This window comes from Engystomops pustulosus, chromosome 3, assembly GCF_040894005.1.
Source record: "Engystomops pustulosus chromosome 3, aEngPut4.maternal, whole genome shotgun sequence".
NCBI classification, from domain to species: Eukaryota; Metazoa; Chordata; class Amphibia; order Anura; family Leptodactylidae; genus Engystomops; species Engystomops pustulosus.
Genome location: NC_092413.1, coordinates 5,006,972 through 5,026,909, shown reverse-complemented (window position 1 = coordinate 5,026,909; position 19,938 = coordinate 5,006,972). Strand labels below are relative to the sequence as shown.

General features: G+C 51.8%; 1 protein-coding gene across 1 annotated transcript in view; it reads right to left on the bottom strand.

Annotated features, from left to right (window-relative positions):
• The window catches only part of CAPN11 (calpain 11), a 41,672-nt gene that overhangs the window by 11,873 nt on the left and 9,861 nt on the right, over nucleotides 1–19,938 (bottom strand). The window contains exons 2-17 of the mRNA XM_072139813.1: nucleotides 12,545–12,798; nucleotides 12,303–12,372; nucleotides 9,921–10,039; nucleotides 9,335–9,468; nucleotides 9,030–9,198; nucleotides 8,584–8,667; nucleotides 8,378–8,463; nucleotides 8,066–8,140; nucleotides 7,657–7,817; nucleotides 7,406–7,575; nucleotides 6,969–6,980; nucleotides 2,363–2,574; nucleotides 2,074–2,113; nucleotides 1,820–1,885; nucleotides 1,684–1,741; nucleotides 1,319–1,383 (exon numbers count right to left, since the gene is read on the bottom strand). Of these exons, the coding sequence (XP_071995914.1) occupies nucleotides 1,319–1,383; nucleotides 1,684–1,741; nucleotides 1,820–1,885; nucleotides 2,074–2,113; nucleotides 2,363–2,574; nucleotides 6,969–6,980; nucleotides 7,406–7,575; nucleotides 7,657–7,817; nucleotides 8,066–8,140; nucleotides 8,378–8,463; nucleotides 8,584–8,667; nucleotides 9,030–9,198; nucleotides 9,335–9,468; nucleotides 9,921–10,039; nucleotides 12,303–12,372; nucleotides 12,545–12,798 (1,775 nt within the window). The remainder of the gene's footprint in view (nucleotides 1–1,318; nucleotides 1,384–1,683; nucleotides 1,742–1,819; nucleotides 1,886–2,073; nucleotides 2,114–2,362; nucleotides 2,575–6,968; nucleotides 6,981–7,405; nucleotides 7,576–7,656; nucleotides 7,818–8,065; nucleotides 8,141–8,377; nucleotides 8,464–8,583; nucleotides 8,668–9,029; nucleotides 9,199–9,334; nucleotides 9,469–9,920; nucleotides 10,040–12,302; nucleotides 12,373–12,544; nucleotides 12,799–19,938) is intronic.

Here is a 19,938-nt window from a genome sequence, read left to right as displayed (position 1 = left end):
CACTAGGGGGAGATCACTACATACACATTATACACCACCACTAGGAGGAGATCACTACATACACATTATACACCACCACTAGGGGGAGATCACTACAGATTATACACCACCACTAGGCGGAGATCACTACATACACATTATACACCACCACTAGGGGGAGATCACTACATACAGATTATACACCACCACTAGGGGGAGATCACTACATACAGATTATACACCACCACTAGGGGGAGATCACTACATACACATTATACACCACCACTAGGGGGAGCTCACTACATACACATTATACACCACCACTAGGAGGAGATCACTACATACAGATTATACACCACCACTAGGAGGAGATCACTACATACAGATTATACACCACCACTAGGGGGAGCTCACTACATACACATTATACACCACCACTAGGGGGAGATCACTACATACAGATTATACATCACCACTAGGGGGAGATCACTACATACACATTATACACCACCACTAGGGGGAGCTCACTACATACAGATTATACACCACCACTAGGAGGAGATCACTACATACACATTATACACCACCACTAGGAGGAGATCACTACATACACATTATACACCACCACTAGGGGGAGATCACTACATACAGATTATACACCACCACTAGGGGGAGATCACTACATACACATTATACACCACCACTAGGGGGAGCTCACTACATACACATTATACACCACCACTAGGAGGAGATCACTACATACACATTATACACCACCACTAGGAGGAGATCACTACATACACATTATACATCACCACTAGGAGGAGATCACTACATACACATTATACACCACCACTAGGAGGAGATCACTACATACACATTATACACCGCCACTAGGAGGAGATCACGACATACAGATTATACACCACCACTAGGGGGAGATCACTACATACAGATTATACACCACCACTAGGAGGAGATCACTACATACAGATTATACACCACCACTAGGAGGAGATCACTACATACACATTATACACCACCACTAGGAGGAGATCACTACATACACATTATACACCACCACTAGGGGGAGATCACTACATACACATTATACACCACCACTAGGGGGAGATCACTACATACACATTATACACCACCACTAGGAGGAGATCACTACATACACATTATACACCACCACTAGGAGGAGATCACTACATACACATTATACACCACCACTAGGGGGAGATCACTACATACACATTATACACCACCACTAGGGGGAGCTCACTACATACACAGCCCCCTGATCCGGTTATCATGTGCGGCTAGTGAAGGATACGTCCATGAGGTTGACCATTTGCCGGCACGCCTCCATGCTGAACCCGTCGGTCTTTAGGTCCTTGTCTGGTGAGGAAAGAAGGAAGGAGAAGATGAGCAGCAATAATAATAATAATAATAATAATAATAATAATAATCTTCATGTTATGACTGATGTAACTAGAAGACGCTTTGTATAGACATTTCTTAACCCATAACGATCCTCCAGAGCTGCGCTCACACTTGTGTCACACTGCTGCCCCCTGCTGGTGCAGTGTGTGTATTATCTGCTGTGCTGCATTGTGAGGGGTGTAGGGACCCCCCGGCCAGGTGTCTGATCTGTGGGTGCAGCTCTGGCTGTGACTGGAGCACGTCCTGTACACTCACGTCTTGTCACCACTCTGTTGAGGATGGTCCGCAGCTCGAAGACGCTGATCTCCATATCCTGAGGGAAGAGAAGGAATTATGGGTGGATTGTCATCAATACCTGCACTAACACATTGTAACGCGAGACCCCACTCACATCTCCAGCCAGCTGCCGGAACATGTTCTTAAAGGAATCGTCCACGTCGTCCTCGGAGATCTGGTCCTGAGAACAAGAGCAAGAAGAAGCGGAGCCGTTACAGTGTATCAGTGCAGCAATTCATGGACTGATACATTGTAACAAGCTGTCAGCAGGACTAGGGCAGGTTTTCAGCCATTACAGGGGGGGCTGTAACTTATCTACGGGGGTCCCCCATATCTACCCTCCCCCACATCAAACAATCCATGACCTACCTCATCGGGGAGATCCGCAGACACCTCCTCATCCAGCTCTCTGCCGAGACACAAACAACAGGGGTGACACCCCCAATATTACAGACCGGGAGTCCAGTAACAAAATGGGAGCACACAGGGGGGGTCGCTGCAGCTTTAGATGTGACTGGAGTAGAAGACTTTATTACATGTGGGTTTATATATAGGTTGTGTAATTATATAGTAAGCACTTCAGTGTGGGGGCAGTATATAGTATATAGGGGTTCATCAGACTCCGCCCTTGGACATGTCAGGCCCCGCCCACACTCACTGTGTCTCTGACTGCTTTTCAGTGAAGACCCTCAGCACAAAGTCGCCCTCCTTATGCGCCTCGAAGGTGGACGGCACCACGATGTACTCCCCGGGGGGCAGGCGGATCTGGTTACTCACTTCCCGCAGGTTTATGAAGGTCTCGGAGCGGGCGCAGGACTGGTGCCGCAGGAAGAAATCCTTCTTAAGGTGAACGTTCTGGCAGCCCTTAAACTGAGGGGACGAAACGCGTGAGAACAGGACGAGAAGACAAGACAGGACAAGAGGGAAGGAGGAAGGAGGAGAGAGACGTGAAGAGGGAAGGGGGAAGGAGGAAGGAGGAGAGAGACGTGAAGAGGGAAGGGGGAAGGAGGAAGGAGGAGAGAGACGTGAAGAGGGAAGGAGGAAGGAGGAGAGAGACGTGAAGAGGGAAGGAGGAAGGAGGAGAGAGACGTGAAGAGGGAAGGGGGAAGGAGGAAGGAGGAGAGAGACGTGAAGAGGGAAGGGGGAAGGAGGAAGAAGGAGAGAGACGTGAAGAGGGAAGGGGGAAGGAGGAAGGAGGAGAGAGACGTGAAGAGGGAAGGAGGAAGGAGGAGAGAGACGTGAAGAGGGAAGGGGGAAGGAGGAAGGAGGAGAGAGACGTGAAGAGGGAAGGGGGAAGGAGGAAGGAGGAGAGAGACGTGAAGAGGGAAGGGGGAAGGATGAAGGAGGAAGGAGGAGAGAGACGTGAAGAGGGAAGGGGGAAGGAGGAGAGAGACGTGAAGAGGGAAGGGGGAAGGAGGAAGGAGGAGAGAGACGTGAAGAGGGAAGGGGGAAGGAGGAAGGAGGAAGGAGGAGAGAGACGTGAAGAGGGAAGGAGGAAGGAGGAGAGAGACGTGAAGAGGGAAGGAGGAAGGAGGAAGGAGGAGAGAGACGTGAAGAGGGAAGGAGGAAGGAGGAGAGAGACGTGAAGAGGGAAGGAGGAAGGAGGAGAGAGACGTGAAGAGGGAAGGAGGAAGGAGGAGAGAGACGTGAAGAGGGAAGGAGGAAGGAGGAAGGAGGAGAGAGACATGAAGAGGGAAGGAGGAAGGAGGAGAGAGACGTGAAGAGGGAAGGAGGAAGGAGGAGAGAGACGTGAAGAGGGAAGGAGGAAGGAGGAGAGAGACGTGAAGAGGGAAGGAGGAAGGAGGAGAGAGACGTGAAGAGGGAAGGAGGAAGGAGGAGAGAGACGTGAAGAGGGAAGGAGGAAGGAGGAGAGAGATGTGAAGAAGGAAGGAGGAGAGAGATGTGAAGAGGGAAGGAGGAAGGAGGAGAGAGACGTGAAGAGGGAAGGAGGAAGGAGGAAGGAGGAGAGAGATATGAAGAGGGAAGGAGGAAGGAGGAGAGAGACGTGAAGAGGGAAGGAGGAAGGAGGAGAGAGAAGTGAAGAGGGAAGGAGGAAGGAGGAGAGAGACGTGAGGAGGGAAGGAGGAGAGAGACGTGAAGAGGGAAGGAGGAAGGAGGAGAGAGAGAGACGTGAAGAGGGAAGGAGGAAGGAGGAAGGAGGAGAGAGACGTGAAGAGGGAAGGAGGAAGGAGGAGAGAGACGTGAAGAGGGAAGGAGGAAGGAGGAGAGAGACGTGAAGAGGGAAGGAGGAAGGAGGAGAGAGACGTGAAGAGGGAAGGAGGAGAGAGACGTGAAGAGGGAAGGAGGAGAGAGACGTGAAGAGGGAAGGAGGAGAGAGACGTGAAGAGGGAAGGAGGAAGGAGGAGAGAGACGTGAAGAGGGAAGGAGGAAGGAGGAGAGAGACGTGAAGAGGGAAGGAGGAAGGAGAAGAGAGACGTGAAGAGGGAAGGAGGAAGGAGGAGAGAGACGTGAAGAGGGAAGGAGGAAGGAGGAGAGAGACGTGAAGAGGGAAGGAGGAAGGAGGAGAGAGACGTGAAGAGGGAAGGGGGAAGAATGAAGGAGGAAGGAGGAGAGAGACGTGAAGAGGGAAGGAGGAAGGAGGAGAGAGACGTGAAGAGGGAAGGGGGAAGGAGGAAGGAGGAAGGAGGAGAGAGACGTGAAGAGGGAAGGAGGAAGGAGGAGAGAGACGTGAAGAGGGAAGGAGGAAGGAGGAGAGAGACGTGAAGAGGGAAGGGGGAAGGAGGAAGGAGGAGAGAGACGTGAAGAGGGAAGGGGGAAGGAGGAAGGAGGAGAGAGACGTGAAGGGGGAAGGAGGAAGGAGGAGAGAGACGTGAAGAGGGAAGGAGGAAGGAGGAGAGAGACGTGAAGAGGGAAGGAGGAAGGAGGAGAGAGACGTGAAGAGGGAAGGAGGAAGGAGGAGAGAGACGTGAAGAGGGAAGGAGGAAGGAGGAGAGAGACGTGAAGAGGGAAGGAGGAAGGAGGAGAGAGACGTGAAGAGGGAAGGAGGAAGGAGGAAGGAGGAGAGAGACGTGAAGAGGGAAGGAGGAGAGAGACGTGAAGAGGGAAGGAGGAAGGAGGAGAGAGACGTGAAGAGGGAAGGAGGAAGGAGGAGAGAGACGTGAAGAGGGAGGAGGAAGGAGGAAGGAGGAGAGAGACGTGAAGAGGGAAGGAGGAAGGAGGAGAGAGACGTGTAGAGGGAAGGAGGAAGGAGGAGAGAGACGTGAAGAGGGAAGGGGGAAGGAGGAAGGAGGAGAGAGACGTGAAGAGGGAAGGGGGAAGGAGGAAGGAGGAGAGAGACGTGAAGAGGGAAGGGGGAAGGAGGAAGGAGGAGAGAGACGTGAAGAGGGAAGGAGGAAGGAGGAGAGAGACGTGAAGAGGGAAGGGGGAAGGAGGAAGGAGGAGAGAGACGTGAAGAGGGAAGGGGGAAGGAGGAAGGAGGAGAGAGACGTGAAGAGGGAAGGGGGAAGGAGGAAGGAGGAGAGAGACGTGAAGAGGGAAGGAGGAAGGAGGAGAGAGACGTGAAGAGGGAAGGAGGAAGGAGGAGAGAGACGTGAAGAGGGAAGGAGGAAGGAGGAGAGAGACGTGAAGAGGGAAGGAGGAAGGAGGAGAGAGACGTGAAGAGGGAAGGAGGAAGGAGGAGAGAGACGTGAAGAGGGAAGGAGGAAGGAGGAGAGAGACGTGAAGAGGGAAGGAGGAAGGAGGAGAGAGACGTGAAGAGGGAGGAGGAAGGAGGAAGGAGGAGAGAGACGTGAAGAGGGAAGGAGGAAGGAGGAGAGAGACGTGTAGAGGGAAGGAGGAAGGAGGAAGGAGGAGAGAGACGTGAAGAGGGAAGGAGGAGAGAGACGTGAAGAGGGAAGGAGGAAGGAGAAAGGAGGAGAGAGACGTGAAGAGGGAAGGAGGAAGGAGGAGAGAGACGTGAAGAGGAAGGAGGAAGGAGGAGAGAGACGTGAAGAGGGAAGGAGGAAGGAGGAAGGAGGAGAGAGACGTGAAGAGGGAAGGAGGAAGGAGGAGAGAGACGTGAAGAGGGAAGGAGGAAGGAGGAGAGAGACGTGAAGAGGGAAGGAGGAAGGATTAGAGAGACGTGAAGAGGGAAGGAGGAAGGAGGAGAGAGACGTGAAGAGGGAAGGAGGAAGGATTAGAGAGACGTGAAGAGGGAAGGAGGAAGGATTAGAGAGACGTGAAGAGGGAAGGAGGAAGGAGGAGAGAGACGTGAAGAGGGAAGGAGGAAGGAGGAGAGAGACGTGAAAAGGGAGGAGGAAGGAGGAGAGAGACGTGAAAAGGGAGGAGGAAGGAGGAGAGAGACGTGAAAAGGGAGGAGGAAGGAGGAGAGAGACGTGAAAAGGGAGGAGGAAGGAGGAGAGAGACGTGAAAAGGGAGGAGGAAGGAGGAGAGAGACGTGAAAAGGGAGGAGGAAGAGGAAAGAGACGTGAAAAGGGAGGAGGAAGGAGGAGAGAGACGTGAAAAGGACAGACAAAAGGAAGGAAAATAAGCAAAGATGGAAAAAAGAACAGGAAATCAAGATCAATCACAAGGCAGTCAATGTACAGGACTGGGGGATGGGTAAGGGAGAAGTAAGGAGAAAGAGAAAAGACTGGAGACGGAGGAAAGAAGGACAAGAACTGGAAATCAAGATAGAAAACACAGCAGTAAATATACAGGACAGGAGTTACCTGAGGAAGACGAGGGAAGGGAAAAGGAAGGAAGGAGGAAGAGGAAATATAGAAGATGAAGGAAAGAAGGTGGAGAACTGGATATCAATCATATGGTCGTAAATATACAATGCACAACAAGGGGCAAGAAATAGGGGGATTAGAAAAGATGAACAAGAAAAGGAGGAAGAATAATGGAAAAGAAGAAGAAGAAGAAGGTGATGGAAAAAGAGGAGAAGATGAAGGGAAAGGAATGAGAACTGCAAATTGAGATTAGCACAGGACAGCGATATATATATATATACTATACCAGACAGAGCTATATACTATACCAGACAGAGCTATATACTATACCAGACAGCGATATACACTATACCGGACAGCGATATATATATATATACTATACCAGACAGAGCTATATACTATACCAGACAGAGCTATATACTATACCAGACAGAGCTATATACTATACCAGACAGCGATATACACTATACCGGACAGCGATATATATATATACTATACCAGACAGAGCTATATACTATACCGGACAGTGATATATATACTATACAGAGTAACAACCCATCATTGTACCGGCACACTCCGTACTTCACGTACCTCATCTGGGACCTACAAGAAAAAGGAGAAGAGAAGGAATAAGATGGTGAAAATAAAACATTCAGCTTCTCACAGGATCCTCCTCCCCACCAGGACACAGGACAGGACTGATGCAGGACTATTGTACGCTGTGGTGAGATTGTCCAGGATCCTCCTCCCCACCAGGACACAGGACAGGACTGATGCAGGACTATTGTGTGCTGTGGTGAGATTGTCCAGGATCCTCCTCCCCACCAGGACACAGGACAGGACTGATGCAGGACTATTGTGTGCTGTGGTGAGATTGTCCAGGATCCTCCTCCCCACCAGGACACAGGACAGGACTGATGCAGGACTATTGTGTGCTGTGGTGAGATTGTCCAGGATCCAGAACCCTTTCCCACTGATGATAGAACAGTCCAGAACTTCCCCAATGACCCGACTCCTGCGGATCTCACCTCGTACACAGCGAAGCCGATGGTGTGCATGTCTCCCCCGACTTTCCTTTCTCTCCTGCGGTTTTTCTGCATTAGTGCCACCAGGAAGGTGCAGGCCAGCTCATTGTCCTCCGGGTCATCGTCTTCTTCCAGGAGTGTGATCTTAAACTGAGGGTTGATCCAGAAAGTGGCTGCAACCAGAGTCATCATTGTGATGAGTACAGGGGTCTATACAAGAGCATCGTCCTTCCGGACCCCCCTGCTCCCCTCACCTGGGTTATTCCTGCAGCCCCCCGCAGTGCTACCTCTCCGCCAGGTCCCCTCATACATGGTCGTGTGCCATTTACTGAGATCATCTTTGCCGAGAGCGTCGGGAGTGAGATTACAGATCTCCAGCCGCGAAAACTGGCGCAGGAATTCCTGGAAAGACATCCTGAGGAAGAGAAGGGAAGAGACTTATGATGGTCGACTATGGGGACATATCATAGGGACAGGTATAGGGCACAAAGAGGTCAACATCAACCGTCTCCCATGGGGCCTACAGGATGAGAGGTGGACCGGGTGACCTGCCATGGGTGTCATAGGGTCTTTTCTCTAATCCCAAAACTTATGTGGATGACCGTTCACGAAATACTAAGATTATGAGAAAAATGTTAAGAAGGAAGATAATCGAGAACTCACCAGAACTCGCCGTCTTCCATCTTCAGTCGTAGGTCTTCTCGCTCAGAAGGATCAACTTCATTCCATTCAGAGGAGCTATGGAAGACAAATCATAGAAAAACTACAACCATTGCCGCGCCAGGAGAATCTCAAGGGCAGTAGAAACGGAAAGATGATCAACAAAGCAGTGGCTTATCCATGGTTCTGTCAACGTAACCTAGAAAAGGACGTTCAGGGACCTGAAGATCCAAATAGAAGGCAAGACATCCAGGAGAAGACACAAGGGGCTTCATCTCCTGGTCATAGTAAAATCTCGTTGATCCGTTTTCTTACTTGTCGCTCCAGGCTCCTGTCCACTCCACCTGGCCCCAAGGATTGCGAATACGGATGAGCTTCTCCACCTGACCTCGATAATTCACCTGTTAGTGGAAGAGAAGACGGTAAAGCTCCCCAGATCTAATGTATCTGCTGCGGGATCAAGGCATCACTGCAGCCAGCTCACGTATTGGCTCTTCTGTCGCCCCCACTGCGGTACCCACCTCCTTCAGGCCAGTTACAGAATATGCGTGGCCCTTTACCAACTTCTTGAACGTAACGGCTTCCATGTCAAAGGAACTGGTGATCTAAGAAGAGAAGACGACTGATTATGAAGAGAAAAGAAGAACAAAACAACAATAACGGCACCGCCATGGGGTCCGCACAGTGCCCACTCCTCTATGGTGATAGATTACTTAATCAGCGGATCCCATGAGAGCCCAGGACCCACCATCAGTCATTGGATGTGGTGGTCACATGTCACAAAAGACCCTTGGGTCAGAATATTAGGCATTGGTTGTTCTGACAAGGATCTCACATCGAGCAGCTCCACGTGAGATCTGTGAGGTTTCCTCGGGTTTGTCTGGGGAATATTTATCAGTGTTGATGTCCTTAAGGGTCTATAAATCAGAGACCTTATATCTTATGTGTCGGAAGAGCAGATTCTTACATCAATAGAGCAGCCCAGCAGGGACCCCCGGGCGAGTGCCCGGCTGATGATTTTGTCCAGGTCACGTGGGGCCTTTCTCAGTTCATACATGACAGCGACGCCACCAGTGAAGTCTTCAAAGCCCTCGGTGGTGCTGCCCCCAGAGAGAGCTTCATAGGAACCATTCAGTCTGAGGGAGAGAGAAGGGAAGATGGGTATCATCAAGTGCTACTGAGCAGAAGTCAGCATTTAGGTGTCACCTGCTGCCTCCGGGGGCCACTCTAGGTCAACCCAACACCTCAATGGGCAGCTGTGCGGTTACTCACTTGGCATAGGCTTTCTCTAGCAGCGCACTCCAGAACTCCGAGCACTCAGCAGAGTGCACAAAGACCAACTCTCCGTCCTTCACGGGCAACCGATCATCAATCACCACGTCCACCCATTCCCCAAACTGCCAGATCTATAGGGGACGAGACCACAAGAGACATATTATATTATATTCCTAGCTATATGGATCCCACGGTGGGAACAGATTGGGGAATGTGATCCCATTGCCCCAGATATATCATGGTGTCTGTTTTGTATCTATCTGTGCACTAATAAGAAGGTCTTTGGATCTTGTACATGTATTTATTATGTGTTTGCGCCACTTTTGTGTCCGACACTTCTGTGCACCTAAAGGGGCTTGTTGGTGTGTGGTTTGTGCCCCATTTATAACTGCGCAGGACATTATGGGATCACCTGGTGCACCCAGCGCAGGAGGGAGGAAAACTGCACCAAGGCAGACGGCGCCACTTTGGATAGATTTGGGCCATTGTGTTTTACCTCTCACTGGAGGTCCATAGTTTACCCAGATGGTCTTCAACCAATAGAGTTGGGTAGACGGAGGGGGCTGGGGTCACCATTGTTTACCTGGAAATGAAAAATTCCTGCATACTCTTCCTGGAAGCTCTGCCCATGAGGGACGACCCGGTGCAGGAGATCCTCATTCAACGTCAGGGATCCAATAGCAGCCAAGAGCCAGCAGTCACCTGCAAAGAACCAGAACCCAACCATCAGGACTCATGGCTGGACCACCCAGTCAGATGACCATGACCTCCGGAGACCCATAGTGCGATCATGTGCTTCACCTGCACCTCGTACAATGTGTAATACCAGATACAACCTCCATGCAGTCTATGGCGCTGTGGCTGGTAAACATAGAAGAAGCTGCAGCTATTGCCCAAACCCGAAAATCATCTATTATGCGAGGAGTCCTGGAATATCCCTTTACTAGGTCAGTAAAATTTATGTTGCTGAAGTGGAGCTCCTTTTTTATGTATTTCTACATGAGCCACAGTAACACAACCACCCGCCCTCTTCTCTTTATGTCCCATCCAGCAGTGAGAGAGTTAAGGATTAACCAGCCGTGCCCTGTCTATTATTAGCCGCTGAGCTGCTGGACCCGGGTCACTACATGGTGCGGATGAGGGGGTCCGGATACCGCTCTATGATGTCAATTCTTCTAGAGAGTTTGTACATGATGTTCCTATTGGCAGCCAATCACATTCAAGGGCAAAGTTGTGATGTCACCGTGTCAGGCGAGAGTGATGTCATTATTAGAGTCTAACAGAAAGTTAGAGACAGAGAGACATGATCTACCATCCTGCGGCTCCTCTGTTTGCCCTTAGGTGCAGCACTGACCATGTTCCTGCAGTGTATCAGGGTGTATCTGGACTGCTGCTCCTCTGTTAGCTCTCAGGTGCAGCATTGACCATGTTTCTGCTGTGTATCAGGGTGTATCTGGACTGCTGCTCCTCTGTTAGCGCTCAGGTGCAGCACTGACCATGTTCCTGCTGTATATCAGGGTGTATCTGGACTGCTGCTCCTCTGTTAGCTCTCAGTTGCAGCACTGACCATGTTCCTGCTGTGTATCTGGACTGCTGCTCCTCTGTTAGCTCTCAGGTGCAGCACTGACCATGTTCCTGCTGTATATCAGGGTGTATCTGGACTGCTGCTCCTCTGTTAGCTCTCAGTTGCAGCACTGACCATGTTCCTGCTGTGTATTAGGGTGTATCTGGACTGCTGCTCTTCTGTTAGCTCTCAGGTGCAGCACTGACCCTATTCCTGCAGTGTATCAGGGTGTATCTGGACTGCTGCTTCTGTTTGCCCTTAGGTGCAGCACTGACCCTGTTCCTGCAGTGTATCAGGGTATATCTGGACTGCTGCTCCTCTGTTTGCCCTTAGGTGCAGCACTGACCCAGTTTCTGCTGTGTATCAGGGTGCATCTGGACTGCTGCTCCTCTGTTAGCTCCCAGTTGCAGCACTGACCCAGTTTCTGCTGTGTATCAGGGTGCATCTGGACTGCTGCTCCTCTGTTAGCTCCCAGTTGCAGCACTGACCCAGTTTCTGCTGTGTATCAGGGTGCATCTGGACTGCTGCTCCTCTGTTAGCTCTCAGTTGCAGCACTGACCATGTTCCTGGTGTATCTGGACTGCTGCTCCTCTGTTAGCTCTCAGGTGCAGCACTGACCATGTTTCTGCTGTGTATCAGGGTGTATCTGGACTGCTGCTCCTCTGTTAGCTCTCAGGTGCAGCACTGACCATGTTCCGGCTGTGTATCAGGGTGTATCTGGACTGCTGCTCCTCTGTTAGCTCTCAGGTGCAGTGCTGATCATGTTTCTGCTGTGTATCAGGGTGTATCTGGACTGCTGCTTCTCTGTTAGCTCTCAGGTGCAGCACTGACCATGTTTCTGCTGTGTATCAGGGTGTATCTGGACTGCTGCTCCTCTGTTAGCTCTCAGGTGCAGTGCTGATCATGTTTCTGCTGTGTATCAGGGTGTATCTGGACTGCTGCTCCTCTGTTAGCTCTCAGGTGCAGCACTGACCATGTTTCTGCTGTGTATCAGGGTGTATCTGGACTGCTGCTCCTCTGTTAGCTCTCAGGTGCAGCACTGACCATGTTCCGGCTGTGTATCAGGGTGTATCTGGACTGCTGCTCCTCTGTTAGCTCTCAGGTGCAGTGCTGATCATGTTTCTGCTGTGTATCAGGGTGTATCTGGACTGCTGCTTCTCTGTTAGCTCTCAGGTGCAGCACTGACCATGTTTCTGCTGTGTATCAGGGTGTATCTGGACTGCTGCTCCTCTGTTAGCTCTCAGGTGCAGTGCTGATCATGTTTCTGCTGTGTATCAGGGTGTATCTGGACTGCTGCTCCTCTGTTAGCTCTCAGGTGCAGTGCTGATCATGTTCCTGCTGTGTATCAGGGTGTATCTGGACTGCGCTCCACTGTGGTTATATAACATGACACAGACTCACCCAGGGCCCCCTGACAGATGTCCGTTCTGGTGGCTCCCCCAACGATGAACTGTGGATCCGAGACGATTTCCTGCAGAGAGAGTGTACAGGGCGGTCTCCATCATCACCGTCACCAAAATGTGGATAAATCTTCATGAAGCAAAGTTTTACTTTACTAATAACTTTTGCTATGACCCTCGTCCCCTCGTCAGACTTCGGATCACCCCAAATGGCGTTACGTCAGACCCCACGGCGGTACTCACCGACGGCCGCTTCCATCGGACCCCTTGTACTTTGCTGGAGCCCGGACCCAACTCCTTGAAGCCCAGGGAGGAGGTGGCAGCTGGAAAGTGGGGGTCCTCAAAGAGAGAGCCGTTCTCCAGGCAGGACTGGCGCAGACCCTCATAGTCCTGGTTGAGGTATTTCACCGCACAGTCATAGGATCCCACACCGGACGCCTTCAGACGATCGATCTTGATTTTGGAGGAAATCCCACCAAATGGCATCATCTTTCCCCCTGGAAGACATTAGGAACCGGATGAAACCGAGAGACACCTATTTACAGAGTAAAAAAAATCTGTACAGTGCCACAAGAGCCCCACGGTGTGCGCAGACACGGATAACCAGACCTACAGACAGGAGCCACCCCACGGTCCTACATGCTAAAATATATGACGGTATATTCCAATTCTGGTCACTAGATGGCAGTACACACGACTTGGTTAGCAATGAAATGTCTCTCACTTTACGGCTTGTTGTGAATTGAATGACCAGTGGTGGGCAGAGCGATATCCCCATTGCAGGTGTTATACAGCGATGATGTCACTGGTGAGGTCATAGAGCAGCTGACCTCCCATACAAGTATATTACATTGTGATGACATCACCTGCCGCGGTATATATATATATATATATTGTATATCCCTCCTACTGGTGACAGGTAATCAGAATATGAAGGTGGGCACTTACTTATGTACCTGCCCCCCCACCCCTCTTACTGTATATATATTTACTCTGGGCCATCGGCCCCTCCCTGATGGGACACGGATTCAGCGCCTTATGTACACAGGGAGGCTCTGTATGAAGTGTAAGGAGGGAGGTGCGAAATCATCTGCAGGAGGAGGCAGAGAAATGATCTGCAGAGAGATCAGGAATAATAATCTGCAGGAGGAGGCAGAGAAATGATCTGCAGAGAGATCATTATATATGCAAGGAGATAACGGGAGTGATGATCTGCGGGGAGGTCACTGGTGTGGAATAATGTGAGGATTATACTACACCCGGGCAGTCCAGCGCGGTCAGTGCCCCCCGGAGAGCGGAGATCGCCAGCCTCCCCCATAGATATTCCCTGACTCAGCACAGACTCCCATCCAAATCCCAGCGGTGAGAGGCGAGGACATCACATGACCCCTCTGATGACATCACGGCAGCGCTGTGACATCACCTGAGCCATAATGTCTGATGACCTCACAATCTGCAGGTCACTGACTGCCGCTGTCTCTCCATTACCCAGAATCCCCCAGGGCTCAGAGTCACGCGCCACCTAATAAGGATCGTTATTATGACTAATTATGTAAATATTTACACTTCCCCCGCAGACCCGTACAATAGGCGGATGTGTTTGGGGTTAATAAATTGTAATTCAGATGAGTTTCTGTCACCTGACTCCATAAAGATCCCCCCGACCCTGTAGTCCCCTCCTCAGTGGTCTCCCCCCCACCTCCGGTACAGTCCCCTCCTCAGTGGTCTCCCCCTCCCCTCCGGTACAGTCCCCTCCTCAGTGGTCTCCCCCCCCCCCTCCGGTACAGTCCCCTCCTCAGTGGTCTCCTTCCCCCCTCCGGTACAGTCCCCTCCTCAGTTGTCTCCTTCCCCCCTCCGGTACAGTCCCCTCCTCAGTTGTCTCCTTCCCCCCCTCCGGTACAGTCCCCTCCTCAGTGGTCTCCTTCCCCCCTCCGGTACAGTCCCCTCTTCAGTGGTCTCCTTCCCCTCCTCCGGTAAAGTTCCCTCCTCAGTTGTCTCCTTCCCCCCTCCGGTACAGTCCCCTCCTCAGTGGTCTCCTTCCCCCATCCGGTACAGTCCCTTCCTCAGTGGTCTCCTTCCCCCCATCCAGTACAGTCCCCTCCTCAGTGGTCTCCTTCCCCCCATCCGGTACAGTCCCCTCCTCAGTGGTCTCCTTCCCCCTCTTCCTCCGGTACAGTCCCCTCCTCAGTGGTCTCCTTCCCCTCCTCCGGCACAGTCCCCTCCTCAGTTGTCTCCTTCCCCTCCTCCGGCACAGTCCCCTCCTCAGTTGTCTCCTTCCCCTCCTCCGGCACAGTCCCCTCCTCAGTGGTCTCCTTCCCCCATCCGGTACAGTCCCCTCCTCAGTGGTCTCCCCCCCTCCTCCTGTACAGTCCCCTCCTCAGTGGTCTCCTTCCCCCATCCGGTACAGTCCCCTCCTCAGTGGTCTCCTTCCCCCCATCCGGTACAGTCGCCTCCTCAGTGGTCTCCTTCCCCCCATCCGGTACAGTCCCCTCCTCAGTGGTCTCCTTCCCTCCTCCGGTAAAGTCCCCTCCTCAGTGGTCTCCTTCCCCTCCTCCGGCACAGTCCCCTCCTCAGTTGTCTCCTTCCCCTCCTCCGGCACAGTCCCCTCCTCAGTTGTCTCCTTCCCCTCCTCCGGCACAGTCCCCTCCTCAGTGGTCTCCTCCCCCCATCCGGCACAGTCCCCTCCTCAGTGGTCTCCTCCCCCCCCCCTCCTGTACAGTCCCCTCCTCAGTGGTCTCCTTCCCCCCTCCGGTACAGTCCCCTCCTCAGTGGTCTCCTTCCCCCCGACCCTGTAGTGCCCTCCTCAGTGGTCTCCCCCCCCCCTGGTACAGTCCCCTCCTCAGTGGTCTCCTTCCCCCCCTCCGGTACAGTCCCCTCCTCAGTGGTCTCCCCCCCACCTCCGGTACAGTCCCCTCCTCATTTGGCTCCTTCCCCCCTCCCTTCCCATCCCTTCCCGGACCTCTACGCCAGCCTCCATCCCTTCCCGGACCTCTACGCCAGCCTCCATCCCTTCCCGGACCTCTACGCCAGCCTCCATCCCTTCCCGGACCTCTACGCCAGCCTCCATCCCTTCCCGGACCTCTACGCCAGCCTCCATCCCTTCCCGGACCTCTACGCCAGCCTCCATCCCTTCCCGGACCTCTACGCCAGCCTCCACCTGCCTCCATCTCTTCCCGGACCTCTACGCCAGCCTCCATCCCTTCCCGGACCTCTACGCCAGCCTCCAACCCTTCCCGGACCTCTATGCCAGCCTCCATCCCTACCCGGACCTCTATGCCAGCCTCCATCCCTTCCTGGTCCTCTATGCCAGCCTCCATCCCTTCCCAGACCTCTATGCCAGCCTCCATCCCTACCCGGACCTCTATGCCAGCCTCCATCCCTTCCTGGACCTCTATGCCAGCCTCCGTCCCTTCCCGGACCTCTATGCCAGCCTCCATCCCTTCCTGGACCTCTATGCCAGCCTCCGTCCCTTCCCGGGCCTCTATGCCAGCCTCCATCCCTTCCCGGGCCTCTAAGTCCAGGAATTCATCACCAAACTCCAACATAAGACCCATTAAGAGTATGAGCCAACAAGTCCACCACCAACGTCCTTACACCATATGCTGCCGACATTGACCACCTAAAGCCTACATACCTGGGAAGGCCATGAGTGCTTACTCCAAGCAGCAGTGTGAGTGAGAGCTGGACGCCGCAGAGATGTTGATTGCAGGTAAGAGGAATAAAAAAAATAAATAAAAAATGGTGAGAAAAGGAAAAAGCAACAAAGCAAAGGAGTCGCAGGTAGCAAGCCATGCAAGCCGGACATTATAAGACTATTACAGGTTATAGGCAACATGTTGATGTGGGAGCACGGATAGTATGGGTTATATGGGGTTATACACACACTACTGGTCTGGAGTCCAGGAAGAACCTGAAAACTTGGACCCCCATGGCCATGCACATAACCTCTAACGGACACAAACCTATAAGAGCCGGTCACTATAGTTCCGGTGCACACAGTACATATACACAGCCGGGGTACACTGTGTAGGCACCAGAATACAGTATAAAAATGTAGATATATATTTTACTTATCTACTGCACCGAGCCCAGAAATATGCTGGGAAAAACAGAAGCCGAAATCTGGAACCGCCGTGGGCACGCACAGCCCCCCAAGTGAGCAAACACAAACCTAAAAGAAACAGCCCCTGTAGTTACTGAGGAGCCCAGCCCCCGGGACACAGAGGAGCCCAGCCCCCGGGACACAGAGGAGCCCAGCCCCCGGGACACAGAGGAGCCCAGCCCCCGGGACACAGAGGAGCCCAGCCCCCGGGACACAGAGGAGCCCAGCCCCCGGGACACAGAGGAGCCCAGCCCCCGGGACACAGAGGAGCCCAGCCCCCGGGACACAGAGGAGCCCAGCCCCCGGGACACAGAGGAGCCCAGCCCCCGGGACACAGAGGAGCCCAGCCCCCGGGACACAGAGGAGCCCAGCCCCCGGGACACAGAGGAGCCCAGCCCCCGGGACACAGAGGAGCCCAGCCCCCGGGACACAGAGGAGCCCAGCCCCCGGGACACAGAGGAGCCCAGCCCCCGGGACACAGAGGAGCCCAGCCCCCGGGACACAGAGGAGCCCAGCCCCCGGGACACAGAGGAGCCCAGTCCCCGGGACACAGAGGAGCCCAGCCCCCGGGACACAGGACCTCAGCCCCCGGGACACAGGACCTCAGCCCCCGGGACACAGGACCTCAGCCCCCGGGACACAGGACCTCAGCCCCCGGGACACAGGACCTCAGCCCCCGGGACACAGGACCTCAGCCCCCGGGACACAGGACCTCACTAGTCTCTCACACAGCTGGGATTTGCTCCGCTCTTCTTCCAGTCTCTTCCTTAGTTCTGTGACTCTTGTGGGTTTCCTGGCAAGAACTTTGTCACCAAGGATTTTCAAGAGGTTTTCTATTGGGTTCAGACCAGGACTTGTCCTGCAAGGAAATTGCTGCTTATTGAGTGAAGATCAAGGAATGGACCACGTAGTGTAGAAGGTTCTGACACTTGTATTCCCTCTGCCTGTATCTGTATGAGAGGTCCAACTCCTGCAGAAAACATTCTCCAAACCCGGACACTTCCTCCACCTCCTCTCACTGACTGCTTTACACACTTTGGCTTCAGTCTTTCCCCAGTATGTGGACCAGTAATGTTTCCCATCAGATATGAATACAGTAGACTTGCTTCCATCACTAAATGAGCTGAGGACACTTCTCTGTCCACACAACCGGCTCCTCAGTATCGGGGAGTCTCGTCTTCTGATTCTTTCTGTTAATGAGAGGTTTGGTCACGGAAGAATCGGCTTGCACCCTATTCAGCGCTGAACTGGCGGCAATTCCATCTGCAGTGATGAGAGGATTCCCCATGGAGATTCTCCGCATTATCCCGTCCTCTCTTTGCCTTTCGGGGTGACCGGACTTCTTGGGGGACTTAAATGAAAAATGTAAAGATGAAATACTCTAGAAATCACAGACTTGGGACAACTCCTCTTGCTCCGGCTGGTAGGTTCCCTCCTTTCCTGCTGCCGGAGAGTTTCACTCACTCTGGAACAGCAGAACATTTATTCAAAGTCAGTGACTCCTGGAACGTTCGGCACCAGTTACTTTGGGTTTGTCAGATGATGAAGGAAATTATTTTTTCATTTACTTTTTCATTTTTTTTTACTTTTTATTATTTTTTACTTTTTCATTTGTTTACAAGAAGCACATGAAGTACAAAGAATTCGCTCTCGGGACTTTTTCACGAACATATATGTTTTCATGATTTTACAATCCATATTTTATAATCTATGCTATTTTTTTACCATTTTCAATCAGTTTCATACTTTTTTTTAGAGGTGGACACCTGGGCCCTTCATCGCCACTCTACCCTTTGCCGAGCCTGTGATCTTCAACGCATTTAATGAAAGATGTTTACTTAGTTCACAAAGCATAGAATTTAAGTAAAGATTTAGGTATACAGGCAGTCAACACAAGATAGGTTCTGTAGGTTTGTTCTTAAGTTGAGTCTGTATGTAAGTCGAAACCATATACTTTATCATTGTAAGCCCAGTCAAAACATTTTTTTGGTCTCTGTGACAATTGGATTTTAAAAATGTTGGATTGTCTTAAGAACCAGGAGTAACAATAAATCTGAATTACAGACGCCTGTGATAACTGTTACAGCTGATTATTGTAGCCTAGGACTAAAGTACAGGAAATTACCAACATCCAGAGATCCGTTTGTAACTAGGGGTCGTCTGTAAGTCGGGTGTTCTTAAGTAGGGGGCCGCCTGTATATTTCTTCTTATGTTGCAGGTCCTATTCGGTTTCCCATTTTTAGCATAGAGTTGTAGACTTCTCATATGTTCCCGCTTTAGATCCTATAAACATTTTTGGTATATCTGGTGGACAGTGGGGGTTGGGGTTTTCATTTCAATCCCTTTTTGTGCAGATTATCACCAATGTCTCTAACTCTAGAGATACTGGGATGTAGTATGTGTGATCATATAGGTGGAGGCTATAGGAACCTGCACTGATGAAAGGAGAGGAAGGGCAGAACCAGAATTCTGGAACCGCCATGGGCACGCACGTTACCCCAAGAAATACTCCCTCCCTCCATCTCTGGGGAGTGTAGGGCGCTATGGCACGTGGTCTGTATTAATAGGGCTCAGTTTTGGTAAATTCTCTCTCCCCACCCTCCCCCCCCCCATAGAATTTCCTACTGATTATCACAAGGAAATGTCCAGTCCTTATCAATTACTGGAAATGGGTGGATAATAAATGAGCGGAAGCCACTGCCGATTCTACTGGTCCACTGCATGTGTACACATATATGATCCCACCCTACTGACCCCAGGAACTGACAATCTAATGTCATTACAGGTGTCAGGAGATTCTATGCTGCAGACTCCAGATGATTTCGGCTGCGGCATCTCCGCCGGGTGCCGTATAAACTTCAAACAGTTCTCACATTCCTTGAATATCTGTGCGCTCCGTCATCAGGGAAGAGCCACAGAGAAGCTGAAAGGAGCCAGACGTGCCCGGCTCTCACTGCTGAGGGTTTGTTACAATGTATCAGTGTCAACAAATTGCAAAAACTCACACATTTTCTCACACAGAGGAGCAAAGCCTCACCTGTGACGGGTAAATATTGCACACAGGAGGGGACAGAATAGCGCTGTCTGCTCTCTCACGCCTCACCTGCGACAGGTAAATAATAGAGAGGAATCTGGCAGCTCTGGATGTGTACCTGGGCCCGCTCACACCCTGCAGGAAGTGACACAGCCAGGGACTAAGGACTCCCCCGCCCCAAGTCATGGCCACCCCGTACCCCAATCACACCCCTGCTCATCATCAACTAGCCCAAAAATACTGAAAAAACTACTACAGGCAACCAGGACAATGATGGGAGAGTAGTCCCTGAAAACTACAAGAACAGGGTTTGCTGTTCTGCAAAATGAGAATTATGTGCAGCCGGAGGTAAAGATTATACTGGAGGATCATTAGAAGAGATAAGGAAGAACCTCGCCCAAAATTACAGCAAGAGATCCTCACCTACACAATCTATCACTGCTAACCACCAGCCCTTACCTCATAGGTAGTCACAGCCCCGCCCCCTGCCTGTATATCCTG